Raw genomic sequence first — 22,292 nt, 5'->3', positions numbered from 1 at the left:
TGAGGAATCATGAGAGCACAATAAATGCCTCATGCAGAAAGGCTCATGAATAGGATTGTGCCCTAAATACCTGAAATCTGGTGTCAGCATTTACATGTGATGGCTGATATCCCCAAACAAACTGTGTGAACATTCAAAAACTCAGAGAAATGATAGTCACCTAAATATGATTGCCAGCATTCAGTGGTGTATGTTCAAAACATGGAGGAAGATATATTTGTTTTCAGATGTTTATAAAATTTATCTGCGATTATATAAAATAAATCAAACAGCACTGTGGTATTCTACCCCTGCCCCATACAAATGCAATGGGTTGGATGAAGACTTAGTCATATTTAGAGTACACTCGTTGATTTCATTGAGTGTACTCGAAATATTACCAAGCCTAGTCCAACCCAGTGGAAACATTGGTTTGTAAAAAGGGGAAGTTTGGAGCATGTGTTTCTATAGAAAGACTGCTTAGAATAACCATCCCACAGAGTTACCACAGGCAGAGGAAGAAGTGAATAATTCTCTATGTGAAAGGGAAAAGCAAGACTTCAAGGTGGAGGAAACATTGTAACTAAGCCCCATCAGTCATAGCCAGAGCTCCACAAATGCAAGAAGAGGGAAGAAAAAAAAGAAAGTCATCTTTTCACTCAGGTAAGCTGCTTTTGTTTCTGCTTCTACACAGGAGGGCCAGACCAAATTTGTGAAAAGGCAGCCATGACTAATGTACGTCCCATGGATTTCAATGGGGCCTACCTGTGACTGGTTTAGCTTGGACCCAACCCAGGTCATATTATTCACATCTGGGCCTGCAGTCATCAGTTGGCAGCCAGGACCGCAATCCTCAAAGTAAGCTCCATTTAACTGAGTGGCGCTTCATTCTCAGTAGACACTCCCAGGGGAGAGGGTGGCTCCGACATGATTTTGCACTCTGGAGGGTTCAACGAGACATGACTGTGACAGGCCCCAGGCTGGATCCTGCCCATTTTCTATAAAGCTGGGGAGGGTGATTTAAAGTGCAGCATAAAGGGGAGTGCAGAGTCAAAACTCCCCCCCCCATACACTAGTGCCTTTCTCCCCCAAACCATTTCTGCCCAGCTCTTGTTTTTTTTCCAGCAGGGGTTACTTCTGGCCACAGAGCCCCAGTGGATGAAAAAGGGTTGAGGAGGAGTAATTTCCAGGGACAAAAGCAGATGGTCAGCTCCCCTCTCCTGCCTCTTGAATTTGCACATTGAATCTCCCTCTTTATGCAGAATTGGCAATGACCAGTGGGTCTCTCTGCTGCAATCATGGTCAATTTCTTGTCCTGAGTGATCACACAGCACTATTTTCTGTTACCAGGGGTCATGATTCAGCACTGGGAGCCAAGGCAAGAGAAGGAAAGTTCAGTTATGGATTTGTAGTAGAAGGTTTGCCCTGCTTCTGTGCTTCTAGAAGCAATTTGACCTTCAGACCTTTGATGATGCTCATCTGCATGCTGTGAATGCTTCGCCTGGGGTTTTCTGCAGATCATGTCCCTATAAAAGAAGGGGCCCCTTTCCACCCGAGGGCCAAATTCAGTTTCAAAGAGCTATTGGGGGCCTCATTTCAGTGTTGGGGCCATTGCCAAAGGCAAGGGGCGGGGTCAAAATCCCCCAAATACCAATATATGTTAGCTTAAAGCTCTCACTGCCGGCTTTAGGAAAGGCATTTCAACCTTTTAGAATGGGGAAGATGCCATACAAAAGTCAGAAAACCACCAAATGACTGGTGGTTGGGGAAAGAGGGTGGGGCCAGGGAAAGGGGTGTGGAGGGCCAGATTAAGACCTCAGGTGGGCCAGATTTGGCCCGCAGGCCTGAGGTTCAGCACCCCTGCTGAAAAAGACACAAGAACTGGCCAGATCCTTTTTTTCCTGGCAACCCTCGATTTTAGCCTAGATTTTTTTAAAAAGTGCATAATGCAGCTTCCTTCCCTCAGTCAAATTGAAAATAACTCTCCGTTTGGATCTGTTGCATTGCTTGCCTTCATGATAAGTCGTTCTGGGTGGAAGCATTGGGAAGCTGAGGTCATGTGATGGTTCAGCGTATGACTTAAGAGTTGGAAAATCCCTGTTTCAAATATCAGCTGAACCAGAAACACTTTTGATTTGCTTTATACCTTTGCATTGTACTGAATAGTTTACTCCTCTAAAGGAAGTTTATTCATAGAAATCTCTGTACATCTCAGTGCACACTGTCAGTTTTGATACTGCACTTACATCTCACTTAACTGAAGATATATGTATTTCAGATCCAACCAGTCTTAGAGACATATTTGAAGATTTTTGCCTGCATGCAAAGAGGTCTGCTTCTAAATCTCTTCTGCCTAACCTACAAGATAATATGAACTGGAACCTTGTGGGTGTACTTGTGACAACTGCGGTTATTAAGCTAATAGGCACTTCACTGTTTCTTCTGCACTGTGAGTATCACACTGAATTTGATTTTTTTTCTGTGCAATTTTGTGACTTTGGTGAATTATAGTTTAATAATGTCTCCTTTCACATTGTACATCTCTTGTGGTACATCGGTTTTCTGCATTTCACCCATGGCATTTCCTTTGGCAACAGTTCCTTCCTGACCTGAGTACAATTTGCAGAAAGTTTGCCTTTTTACTTATTGTTTCAAATCTTTATTCAGGATTTTCAAAAGAAAAGAAAGACATAACTCTTACATCAAGCCAGTATTAAAACAAAGCACAAAAAAGTGTTTCAGTTTGAAGTTAGCATGGCAAATCAAAATCAAAATCAGAGGATGGTGCATTTCAGATACATCAACAAGCATTGTTGTTACTGTCGTTAATCTTGGTTAAAATAATTTTTTTAGGAAAAGCTCCATAGTTCACCAGTGTCAGTGGGGCTATAAATCCGCTCTGGGTTTCAGTCAAAATCAGTCAGAACTCTAAAGGAGCTATCCAAGGCACTGAGCCTATTTTGGAGATGGGTTTAGCACCTTTGATAGCTCCATTAGAGTTCTGGTTGGTTCTGACTGAAACCCAGAGCGGATTTATAGCCCCACTGACACCAGTGAGCTATGGAGCTTTTCCTAAACATTTTATTTTAACCAAGATTAACGACAGTAACAACAATGCATGTGTGCGTGTGTGTTTGGATTCATGTGTGAGATGGAAAGAAACACATGATCCTATTGCCTGCTCTCGATCTCTTGATCCTGGGTGATGTTGTATCTGAAATGCACTGTCCTGTGATTTTGATTTTCATTTGAAATGCTAACTTCAAACTGCAATGCCTTTTTGCTCTTTGTCTTAACACCAGCGTTATGTATCCTGGGGCTTAGTGATTGTGGCTTAGTGATTGTTTTGAACATTGGCAGCTCTTTTGGAGTTGGGAGTAGCAACAGTGGGTGGAGCGTCTGCTAAGCTCCTCACTTCTGTGTGTGATAAATAAATACGGTTGTGTTTGAGGCCTGCTGAGTCTTACAGTCATTCCCTCTACCTATACAAAGTTTTGTGGCGACGAAGGTGGGATTCTGAGAGCCATACAGGCAGCAAGGACAGTGAATCTATTTACACAGCTAACTGGTGAGCAGTCAGGTAGACCCACTTAAAAACTTGAGCAATGTGTGTGTGTGTGGGGGGGGGGTTAAAGAGAGAACTAAAATCAAAATGGCAGCTTTTGGACATATCGAAGTGCTTGATGTGAGTCAACCTGCTTCCTGGGATTCTTATGCAGAACGGCTTTCAGTCTATCTTGAAGCAAATAAGATAGCTAATGCTGAACAAAAGTGAGATGTACTCTTAACTGTTTGTGGGCCACAGACATTTGCCATTTATTTATTTATTTCTCATATGGCACATTCACATCGTGTTACAATAAAAACATACAGCATAATAAAATACGAAATATAAAATATAAACAGGAAGATCACAAACGTATGTCTAGGTTACAGATAAAGTTTTTTGCTTCAGTTGTCACAGCCAGGAAATCAGCATAAGTTCCCTCGCTGCTCCTGCCTCACCCAAAACTAAGACATTTGATGAACTTTTAGGATTATTGAAGATACATTCCTCATCAAATCCTTCAGTTATTGTGCAGAGATTTAAATTTCACAAACAAATGCAGCAACCTGGAGAGGGCATTGCCCCTTATATTGCAGAACTGCATCATCTTTCTCAACACTGCAAGTTTGGGGATTTTCTATGTTGACGGATCACCTTGTCTGTGGGATTTATGATGAAGCACTACAACAACGCCTTCTGTCCTAGCCAAACTTGACATTTGCAATGGCTCAAGAAAAGGCATTAGCCAGTGAGACTGCATCACTATATGTCACAGAACTCAAGAGAGATGCAGAAGATGTAAATGCCATCCAGAACAAGCAGGCTGAGAATTCTAGGCAGCAAGGTCAACAGAACGCAGTAAATGCACCTTCCATAAAATCTGCAGATAGGCCATGGCTTAGCTATTCCTGCTCAGGTGGTGGAGGACCACATCAGCGCTCTCTGTGCAGATTCAAGGATGCTGAGTGCAGGTTTTGCAAGAAGAAGGGTCACCTTGAGGGAGTCTGCCATTCAAAATCTGTCAGCACAAAGCCAGGGAACTATAACAAGGAGTCACTCCACCTAGCATCTCATGGGGTTGCTTATCCACAGGGTGATGAACAGCTATATCAAATTCAGAAGGTCAGTGGCAAGGAATCTCATGATTCTGTGTTGTATGCAACAGTATTAATAAATGGCCAGAAGTGCAAAATGGAAGTGGATTTGGGGTCTGGGGTATCCATAATTAACAGGGACACCTTTAAGCACATATTTTCTGGGACCCTTGCTCCAAAGTTGTCAAGTCCATCATGCATTCTGCATTATTACAATGCAAAGAAGGTTGATATTGTTGGATGCTGCACTGTAGATGTACAGTATGGCTCCTTCCAAGGGAAACTTCCACTCATAATTGTGGAGGGGCAGAGGAAAAATCTCTTTTGGAGAAACTGGTTCTCATCAACAGGGATTAGCGTTCAAGGAATTCATGCCCTTACTACAGGTCAGGTTGCAGCAATTGTTAATAAATTTCCAAGGGTCTTTTCTGAAGAACTGGGAGAATACAAAGGGAAGCCAGTGTCACTCCATCTGGATCCATCTATTGCACAAATTTGCATGAAAGCCAGGAATGTGCCTTTTGCATTGCAGGAAAAAATTGAAGAAGAGCTTGAGCATCTCATCAAGCAAGGTGTACTAGAACTAGTTTCACAGACCCAGTGGGCAATACCCATTGTGCCAGTATTAAAACCTAATGAGAAGGTGAGACTGTGTGGGGATTACAAGTGCACTGTGAATAAGGTGCTTAAGCAGCATCCATATCCAGTGCCTGATGTCAGTCGACTCCTCACTGTTCTTGGTGGAGGGAAGGTCTTTGCAAAACTTGATCTGGCCCAAGCATATCAACAGTTAGCCATCGATGATTCTACAGCAGATGCCCAAACAATAATCACTCATTGAAGAGCATTCCAAGTAAAGCCTCTGCAATTCAGAATTTCTGTGGCCTCTGGACTGTTCCAACAATCCATGGAAACCGTACTTTCTGGAATCCCATGTGCTGTACTATATTTTGATGAAGTCCTGCTCATGGGATCAGCAGAGGAAGAACTTGCTGAATGACTTCAAGAAGACCTACATTGCTTTGACACATCCGGCATTCATGTAAAAAAAGAAGAAATGTGAAATTGGAACCTCCAGTGTAACATTTTTGAGCTGTTGTATTGATGCTTCTGGCATTCACCCCACTGATGAAAAAATATGTGCAATTCACGATGCACCTGCTCCAACAACAAAGCAGGAACTTCAAGCCTTCTTGGGAGTTCTCAATTTCTACCATGTGTTTCTTCCACAAAAGACTACCATTGCTGAGCCACTTCATCGCTTGCAGGGAAAAGGAGTTCTATAGAAATAGACCAGCCAGCATGAAATGCTTTCCACAATGTCAAACACTTGTTGAGTTCAAATTCTGTGCTTGTACATTATGATGAAAAAAACCTACTAATCCTTACTACTGATGCTTCTTCTTATGGGGTTGGTGCTGTGCTAAGCCACACATTTCCAGATGGTACAGAGGCACCAATTGCTTATTATTCAAGGACTATGTCATCCACTGAAAGGAACTTTGCACAAATTGGCAGAGAAGCCTTGGCTGTTATTGCAGGAGTCAAAAAGTTCCACAACTATCTCTATGGCCATGCTTTTGAAATATGCATGGACCACAAGCCTCTTCTAGGAATCTTCTCTCCTGGTAAGCCTACTCTCTGCATATTATCACCCCACATGCAGCGTTGGAGCATTCTTCTCCATGCTTATGATTATACACTTATCTACAAACCAGGAAAGGCAATAGCTAATGCTGATGGATTGAGTCGGGTACCACTTCAAATTCTAGATTTTGTTGTACCTCCTCCACTGAAAGTCTTGATGCTAGAACCCCTTCATGACCCACCTATTCAGGCTGATCAAATTGCTAGGCTGACTGCTCAAGATCCTGTACTGGCTCATGTTTTAAACTGGGTATGGAGGGGATGGCCAGATGAAGAACTGCCAGAGGAATTTAAGCCATTCAAACACCATCAGCATGAGATGCCTGCCCATAAGGGATATCTGCTATGGGGAAACCGTGTTGTTATTCCAGATAAGGGTCGTCAAACCATCTTGGCCACACTGCGTGCAGCTCATCCGGGGATTGTTTGCATGAAAGCATTGGCCAGGAGCTATGTCTGGTGGCCTGGGCCGTGTTTCCATGACAACAGAAGGGTGAAGCAATCCCTTCTCATGGTATTCCATGGAAGGAATACCATGGAAACAGCATGGCTCCGTGCAGGGCTCCACGAAGGAGTGCACCACACCATTATAAGTCGCTGACAGAAACATACTTCCAGGTGGGGTGGGGGGATTGGATGTAAATGTCATCAGACTGGTAGGGGCTGCTCAACCAATAAGAGAGGCTTCCCCCTCCAGGCTCTACTCCCCTTTCTCCTGCCCCCTGAAGCTCCAGTTAGGATGATGCAAAGGATTGAAGCTGGCATTAATTACTCCTGAAAAGCCTTGAACCAAACAGCAGAGATGTGCAGCTTTGGAAAAAGCACTTCACAGACATTAGGGGAGTTGCTGTGCCTTTCACCCAATGAATACATGATGTACCCTGGGTCTACTTGGTGTTTTTGGCTTAATGGCAATCTCAGTAAATTCGGGAACAAGCCTCATTGACCACAATGGGAGTTACTTCTGAGTAGACTTCCCCAACCTATGCCCTCTAAAAATCAGGCTTCTGCATTAGCAGGCACCCCTGAAACAATGTGCTATTGCGTGATAGCGCTATCACATGATAGTGCAAATGCATGATAGTGTAATTTCGGGAACAAGCCTCATTGACCACAACGGGAGTTAGCAAGAAGCCCTGAACTAATGTGCTATTTCACAATTGCACTATTGCATGATAGCAGAAATGCGTGATAGTGTTATTTCGAGACAGAGTTATATAGTGATAGCAAGATAATGATATGGGGGGTATGCGTATTCCTGGAGAACTGTGCAGTAGTGTTATAATGAGATAGTGAGGAGGGGTAGAAGTGAGCTGGAGATTGGGGCTTTTTTCACTATTGCGTGATAGTGATACTTTCTAAATGCGCAACTGAGGGTTCTGTGGTAACTACCTCTGGAACTGTGATCTGGCCAGGAACTTATAGATGTACACACCACCTCATGGAGCTTTTAGTAGTGTAAGTCTTAGCCCCTGATGGCGTAATGACTTTAAATATACAGTCCACAGTCCACAGGTGGCAGCTGCTGGTGAATGTGGAGTGCTTTGGGTTTGTGATATCATGCTAAAGCACTGTTTCAGTTTAATCCTTCACTTAAAAAAAAGAAGAACTCTGGTCGCCATCCGGGAAATGGTGGAAACACAGGTGGGGAAAAAAAGGGGGAAACACCCCTTGACCGGGGTCACAGTGAAAGGCACACCTCTGGGCAGGGCTAACATACTGGAGTAAATGCGGAGGGTTGGTGTACAACGCTACAGAAGCGCAGACAAGCCAATTAAGGAAAAGAATCAGACTATAAGCAGTCTCAAGAAATCTGTTTTTTCCACGATAAACTCTGCTGCTGCTGAATGGCCACAATGTCATGTATCCTTAACGACCTCCACACGCAGCCAGTTTGGAGTAAATCACTCGTGGCAACAGGCCCGAGGCACTGACTCAGATATTGAAAAAACTGTAAAAGAGTGCAGTATTGTCAATGCCACAAGGCACAATCCACCAAGGGCACCTATCTTTCCATGGGAAGTGACCAAGCAGCCTTGGTCAAGGAGCTATATTGATTTTGCAGGACCATTTCAAGGAAAAAAATTCTTGGTTGTGGTGGATTCTTACTCAAAGTGGCTTGAAGTAGTCTTCGTATCATCACAAACAACTGCTGCAACAATCACAGCATTGTGCCACTTATTTGCAACCCATCGGTCTCAGACAATGGGACTGCTTTTACATCTACTGAATTTAAATCATTTGTGGACAAGAACCGTATTCGGGCTGTCACCATTGCACCTCATCAACTCCAAGCAAATGGCCAAGCTGAATGAATAGTGCAGATAACAAAGGATTCCCTGAAGCACATTGTGGGAGGAGATTGGCCAACATACCTTGCCAGATTTCTCATTGCTCAACATGTTACTCCTTGTGCAACAACAGGAGTCAGTCCTGCAGAGTTACTTATGGGGCAGCGTCTAAAAACTTGCCTTGACTGTCTCCACCCAGATTTACAAAGCTGAAGACTTACAAAGCAAATGGGAGCAAGCTCTGGATGTTGCCTTCTCAGCTCCTACTCTCCGTTCATTTGCCCCAGAAGATCAGGTACTTGCTGGGAACTACGGTGCCGGACCAAGATGGGTTCCTTCCTCCATCACAGTGGTCACTGGACCTGTGTCATACAAGGTCCAGTGTGCAGATGGGTCAGTGTGGCATCACCATGTTGACCAGCTGAGAAGATGTTCTGGCCAGAACGGGTTGTCATCAGCAGAAGTAGCTGCTGAAGATCAATCTGGAAATGATGTGTTTCTCTCACCGCTGGTTGAAGTGCCAGAACCACTAAGTGATGGGAGCAATACTCCTTCTTACCTATGGCAGATACTGAAAGAAAGTAATCTGAGCAGTCTACACCTACTAGTCAAGTGCAGAGACTGTGCCATGAAAGGGTACCTCCTTGTTGGTTGGAAGACTATGATAGCTAAGGGGGGAAGAATGTTATGTATCGGGGGGGGGGGTTGTCTGTGGCTTAGTTATTGTTTTGATCCTCGGCAGCTCCTGTAGATTTGGGAGTAGGAACAGTGGGTGGAGCTTCTGCTAAGTTCTTCACTTCTGTGTGTGATAAACAAAGAACAGTTGTGTTTGAGGCCTGCTGATTCTTACAGTCATTCCCTCTACCTATACAACAACTGGCTTGACGGAAGAGTTATGTCTTTCTTTTCTTTTAAAAATCCTTAATAAAGATTTGAAATAAGTTTGAACTTCCTTTGATTCTCAGCAATGGGTCACTTCTTTATTCTTCAAAAAGAGAACATCTTTCATTACTTATGTATGAAGACAATAATGAAGTTCCTCAAGCCTGCATAGCTATTGCTCATCTTTGGCCCACATTTCACAATAAAGCCATGACTGCTATATCCTACTTCCTTAAAAACTGACGTTTTCAAGAACATTAAGCCAATGTTCAGTGTTTCCAAAGAGAGCAGAGAGCAGGCAATCGCAGTCATGTAAGAATCTTGTGGTGACTTGTGATGTGGTTTGTTGACAGGAGGGCAGTGTACCAGTTAGCTTCCACCTCTGAGTGTCACTCTGTGGGGGAAGGAGACCTGACACACTTTCCAGAGGATATTTATTTATACAATGTATATCTTGCATCATTACTTTAACAAATGCTCCCAGGACAGTCTTACAATCACCTAAAAACAATTTTAGCAGCAGAACAGTAAAATAACCAGTGACTAAAAACAAGAAGAATAAAGCAAGAGGGACAGACTAAAACACAGGAGCATCAACAGCAGTTGGCTAAAACAATTCATCTGGTATTTTTAAAGACCTGGGGAAAATGTTTCACCTGGTACTAGAAAGACATGAGACCATGTTCCACAAAGAGAGTGCCACGGTCAAAAAGACCACCTCAGTGGTTGCCACCCACCAACCCCAGAAGGCAGGAACTCTGGACAAGGGCCATTCTGATGAAGGTCTTAACACAGCCTTCCCCAACCTGGTGCCCTCCAGATGTCTTGGACTGCAGGCACGTAGCCCATGATATGGTTGACCAGAGCCAATTCAGCCCATGGGCTGAAAAGGTTTCCCTGCTGCTGCTTTAGGAGGGACAGCAACCACATGTAGAACAGGTTGAACACAATCTTCCACCAGACATCTGGAGAAGCATATAGAGGTTGGCAACGATAGGTGCAATCTCGTTACCTCCACCACGTGTTCATTCTGTGCACATTTATTGTGAAAACAGGGTGTATGTCTATGACACCTGTATTTACAAACAGAATAAATGCTGTATTTATCAGCATTTGCTTCTCATTCATTACATTTTCAAGTATACCCTGAAAACTAGGGCTGTGCACAGACCACCCGATCCTCTTCGGATGCTGCTTCGGACCCTCCTAATCAGCCCTGCTTTGACGCGGACCAATTCGGACCTCCTCCGCTTCGACTCAGTTCTGGATCCAAAGTGAGATTCAGATATCCAGACCACTCAGTTTGGGCATTTCCCCATTGACTTGTATGGGAAAACTCAAATGGCCATAACCTTTCCCATTGTCATGATAAGTACATGAAACTTGGGGACCTCTCTGCTGATATGGAGAGGATCCCACCTGCCAAATTTCAGACAGTTCAGCCCAGTACTCTTTGTGCTAGGTGCAGCTGAACTTTGAGTTTTTCCACAAAAACTCTCAAAGCAAAAAGCTACACCTCTCAGTGCTGCGCTGCCACTGCCCCCCAGCTGCTCGGCTGTCTATGGCCATGTTTCCATGACAACGGAAGGAGAAGCTAACGGAGGAGTACTGGATTTTAATTTAAAAGGAATCAGCTTTGCTGCAATGTGGTCCATGCAGGGCCCCATGAGCAGGTTCCCCGCACCAGTAAAAATTGCTTCACAAAACATACTTCCTGGTGGGGGTGGGGGTTGGAGTAAATGTCATCTGACTGGCAGGGGCTGCTAACCAGTAAGAGAGGCTCCCCCTCCCCCCTTTCTCCTTTCCCCTGAAAGTCCAGATGCACCTGCATTTCAGGAGCAAGCCTCATTGAGTACAATGGGAGTTACTTCTGAGTAGACAGACATTTGCTTGTGCTGGGAAAGAGAGCAGTAAACACAAAGGGGACTGGATAAAATGAGGATCCCAAAAATCAAAAAGGGATCCTCCTGATTTCATATGATTTTTAAAGGGAAGACCCACAAAACCACCATCTAATCACAAAGCACATCTGCCTCCATGGACTGAAGCAGAAAAATCATGGATCTGCCACTTGTGGGTGCAGCCATAGTGGAAAAAAATGGATTTGAGGCAGGGATCCTTAGAGATTCTCATGATTTTTACAAGAAAGATGCCCCCAACCACCATCATATTTCAGAGCACATCTATGCCCACGGATTGGGCGACAAAAACAGATTTTGGGGCTTTATAGCACCATCGTGTTATAAAGCCATGGATAAAATGCCCAATTCAATATGGATCCTCTGGATTTTTACATTGGGTCCCCCCTGCCCAACGCCCCCCCTCAAAGCACAGAACTCATCTTTGTCCAAGTATGCACACTATAAATCCCAGATCTGCTGCTTCACAGCAGATCCTAGATCTTCTGCTTCACCTCAAATGGTGTGAAAAATCATATGAAATCAAGAGGATCTCTGCCTCAGATCCCTATTTTTGCACCATGGCTGCACCCACCAGTTGCAGATCCATGATTTTTCTGCTTCAATCCATGGAGGCCGATGCACTCTGTGATTGGATGGTGGTTTGGGGAGTGTCCCCTTTAAAAACCATATGAAACCATGAGGATCCCTTTTTGATTTCACGGATCCTTTTTTACTTTCTTTCAACACAAAGACAGGAACCAGCCCCCATTTTAACCCTCAGGATCTTTATAATGAAGGGGCACTGTTCCTTATCAGTTGAGGGGGTAAATCACTGGTGGAAACACCCCTAAGGACTGCTAGCCATCTCCTGCTCACGAGGAAGCGACAGCTAGCAAGCAACAAGGATCTGCCCCTCATCTCCTCCTCCTGCCTGGGCGATTCACAGCGCTTTTTGCATATAAGTCTATGTCCACATAGACTTCCAATCGTGATGTTTTTTAAGAACATAGCGATCATGGGGGAGGCGGAAGAACCGGCGAGCAGAGGTGGGGAGTGCTTTCTCACTTCTCATATCCCTAAGTAACACCACCAGAATGATCTCTGTCTCTGAAACTCAGCTGTTTTTCTCCATTTATTCAATCTTCCCCCATCCTCCACCACTGTTTCTGATTGGAGATTGCCGGGTTATGTTCAGCCCCGATCTGACAACTGGAGTTTCCATTTGCCAAAGCTCCCCCCCCTCTCCTCCTCAACACTTCACTGAACTTTCTGAAGTTGATACTTTTGGCCCCAGGCTGTCTCGGTTGCTCAGAACGAATCACTGAGTCAAACGAGGCATTTCATATACAAGCTGCTTCTCTCTAGGGTGCTTTGTTGCTATTCTGCTCTGCCTCGTACCACACAGAGGCACCTCCAAAACAGTCCGCTTCGACTTGTCATTCGGGCTTCGGACCAAAGCAGTGCACAGCTCTACTGAAAACACCTTATATGTACGCTGAAAAAAATAATGTGTGGATCAGCCCCTTTGATTATCAAAGTGGCAGCTCAAAAGACCATTGCTGAAGGGCTAACAGCATCCACAACTGAGTACCAGTGAGCTGGGTAGAGGAACCCAGTGGCCTTACTGCAGGATTTGAGAGGTAAAAGCATGGGGCCACTAGCATAATACTGGGGTGATGTGTGCCTGCTGAGTGGCTAGCATTGCTGCACATGTGTGAACAAGGGTTCCTGAATGACATTTTGTCCATCCTTACTCAACTTTCTCATTTGGTTTGTTGGTTCTAGAGTAACTTTATTGTGAATTGTTTTTAGCTGTTTTAAAATGTTTTAATTTGGGGGGTATGTTTTCATTCCTGCTGTAAGATGCCTTGAGTCTTACAACAGGAATTCTGAGAAAGGTGTATTATTATTATTATTATTATTATTATTATTATTATTTTCATATGGAGTGATGGTGAGTCCCAACAGATATAGCCAGTGAATTAAGTGTTCCCCTAAAACACCCTCCGCAATATGCAGGGGTTCTGTGGCCAATGCAGAAAGAGTTCCTTGAAAGTAGAAAGCTTGAAATACACTGTTCTGAAACATTCTTGCCATACTCAGAGGTAGACAATAAGTGTGCTGAGCCCATATAGCCCTATTTGGGATATTTCTTCTACTATGATAAGGGTCTTTTGTGTTCAGTTTCACAGATCTTCCAAGAAGTCCCCCATATCATCTCTGGAGGTAAAACAAGTAAGTTTGCAACAAAACCAATGCAGAGGACATGGGAATTTCTGTTCTGATCACTGCATCTAAAAAAGGATATTGTAGGGCTGGAAAAAGTACAGAAAACTACAGAAAACTAAAATGATCAAGGGGCTGGAGCAACTCCCCTATGAAGAAAGATTACATTATCTGGGATTGTTTTGCTTAGAAAAGAGGAAAGTAAGGGGAGACATGATAGAGGTGCTCCAAATTATGCATGGTGTGGACAAAGTGGATAGGGAGACATTTTTCTCCCTCTCTCATGCTAGAACTCAGGGTCATCCCATGAAGCAGATAGGTGGGAGATTCAGGACACATAAAAGGAAGTACTTCTTCACACAACACTTAATTAAACTATGGAATTTGTTTTCACAAGATGGAGTGATGGCCACCAGTTTGGATGGCTTTAAAAGGAGATTGAACAAATTCACAGCAGATAAGGCTATCAATGGCTACTAGTCCTGATGGCTCTATGCCTATGTATACCAGTTGCTGGGGAACGTGGGACAGTGCTGTTGCACTCATGTCCTGCTTGTGGGTTACCTGTGGGCAGCTGGTTGGCCAGAACACTGGACTAGATGGACCATTAGTCTGATGTAGCATGGCTCTTATTATGTTCTTGTGTTCCTTTGTGCGTATTACATACGGTTTCCTCCTGTTTCTCCCATCTTCCACAGGCTGCCCCGTGAGATGGATACTTTATGAGGGCAAATGCTACTACTTTTCTGCCCTGGAAAAAACATGGGAAGAGAGCCAGGAAGACTGTGCTCAATCGAATTCTCATCTCACTGTTGTCAACAGCAAACAAGAACTGGTGAGAAGACAAAGGGCGTTGTCAAACGAAACAAAAAAAGTAAACTGTTCTGTGAAAAATATACAACCTAGCTTCCATTACCAGCCACTTTTCATGAAACAGTACACAGCTGCTAGCTTTCAGGACCAAACTAGACATGCCACAATTTAGACTATTAGAAATTGTGTGAAATTGTGTGTGTGTGTATAAATAGCAGGCATGGAAGGGCCTAATTCAGTTTGTGATCACAGCAGAGAAAGAAGGGGTACATTTTTTCATCACCCTCCTTCTTTAGGATGCAATCCTATACACGCTTACCTAGGAGTAAGTCCCATTGAATGCCATGGTGCTTACTTCTGAGTAGACATTTATAGGATTGCAGTTGCACCGCTAGTCATCCTTTTTCTAAACTGACAAGCCCAAAACATTTTTTGCTTTTCTTGGCAGGGCAGGCACTTCAACATAGAGCTACCATTGCCTGTAGTACACATGATCATTTTTTCTGTCCTGCTATAATGTCTGGTCAAACACTCTCATCTTAAGATTTTAAATGAATTCCTCAATTTTTCTATCTACAACTCCTCCCCTTATCCCATTTAGATTAGTTTCAACATGTCTCTGACTTGTTTTGTTTGGTCCCATGATAGACTTGGTATCAGCACAGGAATAAGGAGCACATTGGGCTGGGAAATCGCAAACTGGACAATTTTTTAAAAGTCGGTAAAAACACTTGTGAACAATTGCTATAGTGCACTTCATTCTTCTTTATTCTTTCCCTTCAGAGGGTCAGATCTGAGGGCTACAGGATGTGCTGTTCAGCTCTCCTTTTCTATGGAAAAATAAAAACGTGTTGCTGACAACTAGAGCTGAAACAAATGTTCACAAATATTTAACATTTTCCAAATTTTGCCATTCTAAATTTGAAATTTGACATTCGAGTTTTCAATGTGAATTTTTATCTCACCATTTGAGTGCTTTGCCCAACGTTGTCATCTCTTGCTGGTTTTGAATTGGGCAGGGTTCAAATAACCTGCCAAACATCAAATGCTGTCAGATATTAATCCTCTTGCAAGCCAACTATTATATCCAATCAAATTCAAAATACTATTGCAGATCAACTGCCAAAAATCAAATACTAAAATACAATATCATCAAATGTCAAATACAGATATCCAATATATAATAAGTGAATATCCAGCAAATATTAAAACATTCCCAGGATAGCTGGTGAATATTCAACAGAATTTGCTGCAGATATTTTTTGAGGAATTTTTTTGGTAACAAATTCATTTCAGCTGAACTGGGAATATGATTTCTAATAAAATCTTGCAATCTTGTTGAATATATCTTGCAATCATAATGATTATAATCCCCAATTTTCATGTGCAAATTCTTACCAGTCCCATCCCCCCGCTTTGAAATTAATTTAAATAAAATATACATTTGGTTTGCACAATTCTAGAGAGGCTGCCATTACTGGCAAAAACACCACAAGTCCAGTGGCACCTTAAAGGTTAACAAATTTGTTGCGATATAACCTTTTGTAGTACACAAAGTGTATTCTCACTCAGAGAGAGAGAGAGAGAGAAAAGAGGTCTACACAGGGGTTCCACATTTTCCTTTTTCTTAAAGTGGCTTGAGACAAGAAGCATCTACTTCTGTATGGCGTGTCCATAGCAGAGGGCTAAGATTTCATTGGGATGGATCAGAAGAGACTTCCTGTGAGAAGAAGGGCTTTGCTTGCAGGAGATTCCTTCACCCAATTTGAGGAGATCCCTCCTCCACCACAGCTCACCCCCTTCAGCAGGGTCTCCTGACTATCTGTGTAGCATATTCAGGGGGGTGGAAGGCCTACCATGGGAAGGAAGAGTCAGGGGAAGTCCATTTCCCTCAGTTCACCTCATCTGGCTAAAATCTGTATCCAACCATGGTGTTTCCTGTTATTTATTCTTCAAATGTGTCCTTTCCAGATATTTCTGATGAATGAAACAGAGAAAGGAAACTATTTCCTTGGCTTGACCCAGAGAGATTCCAGGGGTCATTGGAAATGGATCGACGACACGAAGTTTGACCCTGAAATGTATGTTTATTATCATGCTTCTAGATGAGGCTTTTATCATGCCTTGTAAAAAGATTGCCTGTACTGCGGGCAGACTCCTGGGACATCATGCCAGGCTCTGAGGAAGGACTCCCTCAGAGCCAGGCTTTGGGTCTGGATGGCTCCCTGAAGAGCAGCACCAGCCACTTTTTCTGGCCAATGCAGCTCTCCAGAGGGCAGCAGGCAGAGGTAACAGGGTGGGGTGGCAATGGCAAGGGTGATGGGGGCTGCGCGGCAGTGGTGTGTGTGCATGTGTGCTCTCCTGCCTCAGGCAGTGGGAGAGCTTTTGCTGGTGTTGTATGCCTGCAACAAAACCTTGAACCTGGTTCGGTAGCTAATAGATAGCCAGTGCAACTGCTTCAACACCAATGTAATTGGTGCACGGCCAGGTGTCCCTGCCAGGATCCTAGCTGCACCTTCTGGAGCAAGCACAAGTGTTGTCCCACATAAAGTGCATTACAGTAATCTAAATGTGAGACTATCAATGCATTGATTACAGGAGCCAGACTATCTCTGTTCAGGAAAGGGCATAGTTGGAGTACCAACTAAAGCTGGTAATAGGTGCTCCTCACCACAGAAATCACTTGGGCTTCTAATGACAATGATGAATCCAGGAGCAACCCGCCCCCCCAGCAGTGTACCTGTTTGGCTCCCCAAAGCTACCACATTATTATCCACAACAGCATCTGAAGGTTCCCCATGAGAGCACCCCACCAGTGCAGTTTCACCCCATTCCAGCCAACAGTCAGGGAGATAGAGGTCCCACCCCCTTTTCCTTTTCCAGGGAGTAAATACAGGGATCTAGCCACTTCACCCACTGACAGTCTGCAGCCTGTGTTGCCTGCTTCCCCCCCCCCATTGAGAATCTGTAGCATCTTTTTCCCATTGAGAAAATCAGAGCCACGCTGTTTCATGTACTAGCTTTCTAGTGAGAGGAGGCGGACAGTGGGAACCTGCAGCCCCGGTATTTCTCTGTATCAATAGGAGAAGGGGGGGAGGGAGGCAACCAACAGAGGCAGCAGCAGCAGCAGCAGTAGCACTAGAAGAAGGAGGCAATTCCAGCCAGCCCTTTCCCTCCATGCAGAGAAACAGCGAAGTAACACAAGCATCAGAGAAGCAAAGTTATACAAGCATCAGAGAAGGTTTTCAAGGAGGATGGGCTGGGAAATGGAGGCTAGTTACTCCCAGTGGCAAAAAGGAAGTACAGTGCGATTCTGAAGGCACGGAAGAGCGCTCTAGCGCTTTCATGAGTTGGAAAGGCTAGTTACTCTAGTTACCTAGGTTATCAAGGGCAGGGCCAGGTCAAAGACACACCCTAGGAATGCCCGATCATACCAAATTTAAAGCGGAGGGATGGGAACACAGCACCTGAACCACAGGGAAGCCAAATTAAAGAGGAAAAGAAGGAGTAGAAGTACTCTGCAAAAATGCAGCTTTCCCACAGGTAAGCTCCAGGGTGGCTACAGACTGGCCACAATGTCACGTGCTGCAAAGGACCTCCAAATGGTCCCAATCCCCAGCAAATCACCCGTGAAGACAGGGCCCAGGTTAGATAACAACAAAGTGCAGATCACCTGGAAAAGCTTTTCTGGATGGCTGCTTGAGGATGCAACGGAGGCAGCAAAGTCAGCCTTCTTTGCTGCCTTCACTGCCACACAGTAGGTGTGACAATGTATTCTCACACATGTTCAGACATCTTGCTGTCACATCTTACACCACGTATGCTCTAGGCATCTTCCAGCCTGTTTCATCACTGCCCTGTTTCATTATAGTGATTGTATTCAGTGAGTTTCTGGTTTCCCTTAGTGATCTTGCTGTATTGTTATGTGCATTATTCCTTTTTGTTACCTGTATTTGAAGCTTTATTTCAGGATAAAAACCCCATTTAAAAAGAAGTCAAATGTAAATATTTGTCAGATCTTACATTGGTGCAAATATTTATTTTAGCCCTATTAGACATCATCGATGGAAGAAGTAGGTCTCTGCTCTGCAGCTGGCAGCCTGTATGGTTACTTCTGATTGTGTTTATTAACATATCTGTTGGGTCTGTTGTAGAAGGGATGAGTCTTCTCATTCTTTACTTCTCTTGCCTTACAGATTTAATATCCAACACACCGTTTTTAACTGTGCCTTGATTGGATTCAACTCCATTGACTCAAGGTCTTGCTTAGTACCAAGCCGCTGGATTTGTGAGGGGAATGCATAGGAACTCTCTTCTAGATGGCAAATGCTCAACCATCTAGAATCCATTCTTTGCTCAATGAAAAAACTGTGGCCCGGATGAAGCTTCAGTCCCATGTGACCAGTCAACCTGGAAGAAGACGTGTGTTCTCATTTGCATCAAAAGTTGCATCCAGCCAGTGCAGCAGTGCCCCGGAGATCACTGCAGGGTGGATAAAAATGTACTTCCAGTTGCACATCTGCATCCATATCAGCCATATGTGTGTCAGCCTGCTTGTGCCCCTGGATCTTCTGTCCCAGACCAGTGCACTTGATGACAAACATTTTCGTGCATGAAACTGAAATTGCCTTTGGGCATCTCTGCCACTCTTCCTTATTTAATACAAAAAAGAAAGCAGGGGATAGGCATTTGTAATCAGGGCTGTGCACAAGCCCCCGCCCCGCTTTGCTTTGGATTCCAATCGAGACCTTCTGAAGCAACCTCACTTTGCTTTGGACCGATTTGGACCCAACTCGCTTTGCTTCAGATTCGGGTCTGTGAGAGTCATGAATTATAGGGACCTGTCAGCCCCCATGGAGGGGATTCCACCTGCCAAATTTCAGACAGTTCAGCCCAGTAGTTTTTGTGTGAGGCACAGATAAAATGTGCTGTTCACAGAAACTCAAACCAAAGGTCATAAAGGGATAATCAGAGAAGTTAGGTGTTTAAGCGGTGATTAGGAGGTCACTATCCCTAATCTCTGTTGTAGGTTTCTTTGAAATGCAAATAACCCCTCTCCCCTAGTACTACTGTCCTATTCAGCTTCACACTGGAAGACCTCAGGCTCTCTTTGGCTGAATGGAATACACACTACCTGGGAATACACACTACCTGGACATCAGGTCCATCAGCGGGCTCCCCTCTTCCACTACAGAAGGAGATGCTGCTCCTCTGGCAAGAGTGCTGCTGCTGCTGCCTGCACCAGCCTCCTCGAACAGGGACCTCTGGGCACTGCAACTGGCCTCCGCACTCTCCTGCCCTACACCAGGATGCACTATCCCAACTGGGGGTGTCCCAGCTTGGCTACCGGTGCTGCTGGTCCCACCAGCACCTCCCCCACCTCTGCCTCTTCCAAAGCCCCAAAGATGCCTCATATTGGGCTTGCTTTGCCACACAATGTAGTATAAAATTTAAATAATATATATTGTGTAGTGCTTTGCCCATGGTTTTTTGAAATGTGGACTGTGTAGAGCTTTGCCACATGCTGTTTGCTTGTCCACAACACAAGCATGCGTGTGTGCACACACGCACACACGAGCAAAAGAAAAGCAAGCACTGAACAACCTACAAGCAATGGGGGGAGGACTATCTATGATTCTAACAGAAGAGAAAAGGGTTTTGTTTTTGTTTTTAGGGAATTGAGAAGGGGGGATGGAGGGCAGCCAAGAACAAGGAAAGGAAAGTACTATATTTATAAAAAATCTAAACAGAATGGTTGAGAAGTGAGAAGGGGGGGCTAAAGAACAAGGCAGGGCAAGGAAAACTAAAGTACTTTTATAAATCTTTGGTTTTTTAAAATAAAGAATCTACAAAAGAAAGAAAGGGAATAGTTGAATTGGGAAGGTAGAAGAAAGACAAAGCTGCAGTACAAACACACATACACACACATACCACACACATCTAACCAACTCTCTCTAACAACATGTAAACCACCACCTCCAACTCTAACCAGTGCTCTCTCACACACAATGAAATGAAAGCAAGCCGATCTCTCCAATCTCTCCAGTATTCCCCACCACCTCCACCACTGTCACTGATTGGAGACTGCTGGGTTAAGTTCAGCCCTAATCTGGCAACTAGAGTTGCCGTTCGCCAAGGCTCACCATTGCCCCCCTCCCTCCTCCCCCTCCTCTCCCCTTCCTCCCTCTGTTCTCCTCCTCAACCTCCTCCCTGATCTTCGGCAAGTGGATACATTGACAGGCAGACTGTCTGGAAATGGCTTCAGTCACTCCAAGGCAGACCAAGGCACCTTGGCAATGAGGTGCTTCGCTTCGGGGCGCCTCAGTGCTGTTCTGATCCACTTCAGATCATGCCAAGGCACCTCTGAAGCAGCCCACCGCTTCAGTATCCGTGATTCGGACCGAAGCGGTGCACAGTGCTATTTGTAATGCCAATAAGCATTCTGTCCCATGGAGGTTTTAACATTTGCATGACAAACCAGTGGAAGCAAGAACTGCTCTAAACTTCGTGTGTGAAAATGAATCATGATTATGAGGAGAATAATAATTAGGGCTATAACCTGATTAAAGAAATCTAAGTTGCACAACTGTATGAGTTTTAAGGAACAATGCTTAGCTCCCAGGGAGGACAGCTGAGGGGCCACTGGATGAGGACACACACACACACACACTCCATAGGAGGAGAGGGAATCTTGCAGATGTGGAAAGAGGTCTCCTTGTGATGGTGGCAGAATGCTCCATTGCTGCCATTTTGACCTCAGTGCTTCAAAGGCAGTGGGCCTGAAAATGGGCATGTCGGGAGCTTTTCAGAGTATGCATAGGTTCCCAACACCCTCCTTCCCCAAACAATCTCCCCCCCCCCACAAAGGCCCTAAACTATAAGGCAGGGGTGTTGAACCTCTTTCACCCCTGGGGCCGAAATCCATTTCAGAGAAGCTGTTGGGGGCTGCATTTCAGGGGTGGGCAGGGCAGAAGGGGCGGGGCCAAAACTCCAGCCTATTGTAAGGTGAGGCTGTCATTGCCAGTAACTGAGCCTTGGAAGGGGCAGCTCAGCCCTTTAGAACAGGGGGGAAACTGCACCAAACCTTGGAATCTACCCAATGATTGGTGGTTAGGGGGAAAGGGGTGGGGCCAGAGGGAGAGGTTATGGCCACCTGGGGGCTCTCAGAGAGCTGGATTGCCCCCTGGGCCTAAAGTTCTTCACCCCCATTTTTTGGAGAGTAAAGGAGGAGTGCCTCTTTTAAGACAGTGCTTTTCCATCTGCAGTTGTTGTATTTGTAATAAAAATAATATTTTAAAATCTGCCATCTGACTAATGGGGGCCACCTTTTTAGTCAATTACATGTTGCTGGACAAATAATAATACCTTTAAGAGATACGCGCAAACACACATGGAGTTTTTATTATTATCAAGTAACATGGAGCATTCATCCGTTTGTGTGCTCTTTTGGTCGGCCCAATAAAAGTGTTGCCCTAATATGGATTTTGGCAGTTTTAGACCAAGCTGCTTGTTGGAGCCTACAGGCGGGCCATGAGAAAACGGCTAGTGTGCCCTAACAGTATAAATTCATGAAGTCGTTAAGGACTCTCCAGAGAGGAGGTTGCTTGCTAAGCCTTGGCATGATCTGCTGCTCAAGCCTTCCAAACAGCCGCTATGTCAACAGACCACTTGGTTACATCTCTGTGTGAAGGGAGATGTGGAAGAACTACCCACCATCAGAGGAGGCTGGCTGTGGCATCCCTGCATGAGTCCCTGCTCTGAGCTTGCCTCCTTTCAGTCACAAAGCAGATCCAGATCAGAAATACACACAGAGACAGGGGCTGAGGTTCCTTTGAGGGAGGATAATGCTTGCTTACACACTTTATAACAAGGGTGCTCTCGGGTAAGGACTTTGGGGCAGAGGTCCAAGGCT

At 44.6% G+C, this 22,292-nt stretch overlaps 1 protein-coding gene across 1 annotated transcript; it reads left to right on the top strand.

Annotated features, from left to right (window-relative positions):
- Positions 1 to 475: 475 nt before the first annotated feature.
- LOC146352871 (C-type lectin domain family 5 member A-like) lies at positions 476 to 20,970 on the top strand. The gene is made up of 6 exons (XM_084832183.1): positions 476 to 642; positions 2,258 to 2,428; positions 13,526 to 13,576; positions 14,266 to 14,402; positions 16,352 to 16,461; positions 18,577 to 20,970. Exons 1-6 carry the CDS (start codon positions 597 to 599, stop codon positions 18,683 to 18,685), a joined length of 624 nt encoding a protein of 207 aa, XP_084688309.1. The 5' UTR covers positions 476 to 596; the 3' UTR covers positions 18,686 to 20,970.
- The last annotated feature ends 1,322 nt before the right edge of the window (positions 20,971 to 22,292 follow it).

Source organism: Heloderma suspectum, chromosome 2 (genome assembly GCF_057233095.1).
Source record: "Heloderma suspectum isolate Gila_16-S chromosome 2, 16-S_ref, whole genome shotgun sequence".
Taxonomy (NCBI): Eukaryota; Metazoa; Chordata; class Lepidosauria; order Squamata; family Helodermatidae; genus Heloderma; species Heloderma suspectum.
The sequence above is the reverse complement of the archived record's forward strand: the minus strand, read 5'-3'. Positions and strand labels throughout refer to the sequence as shown.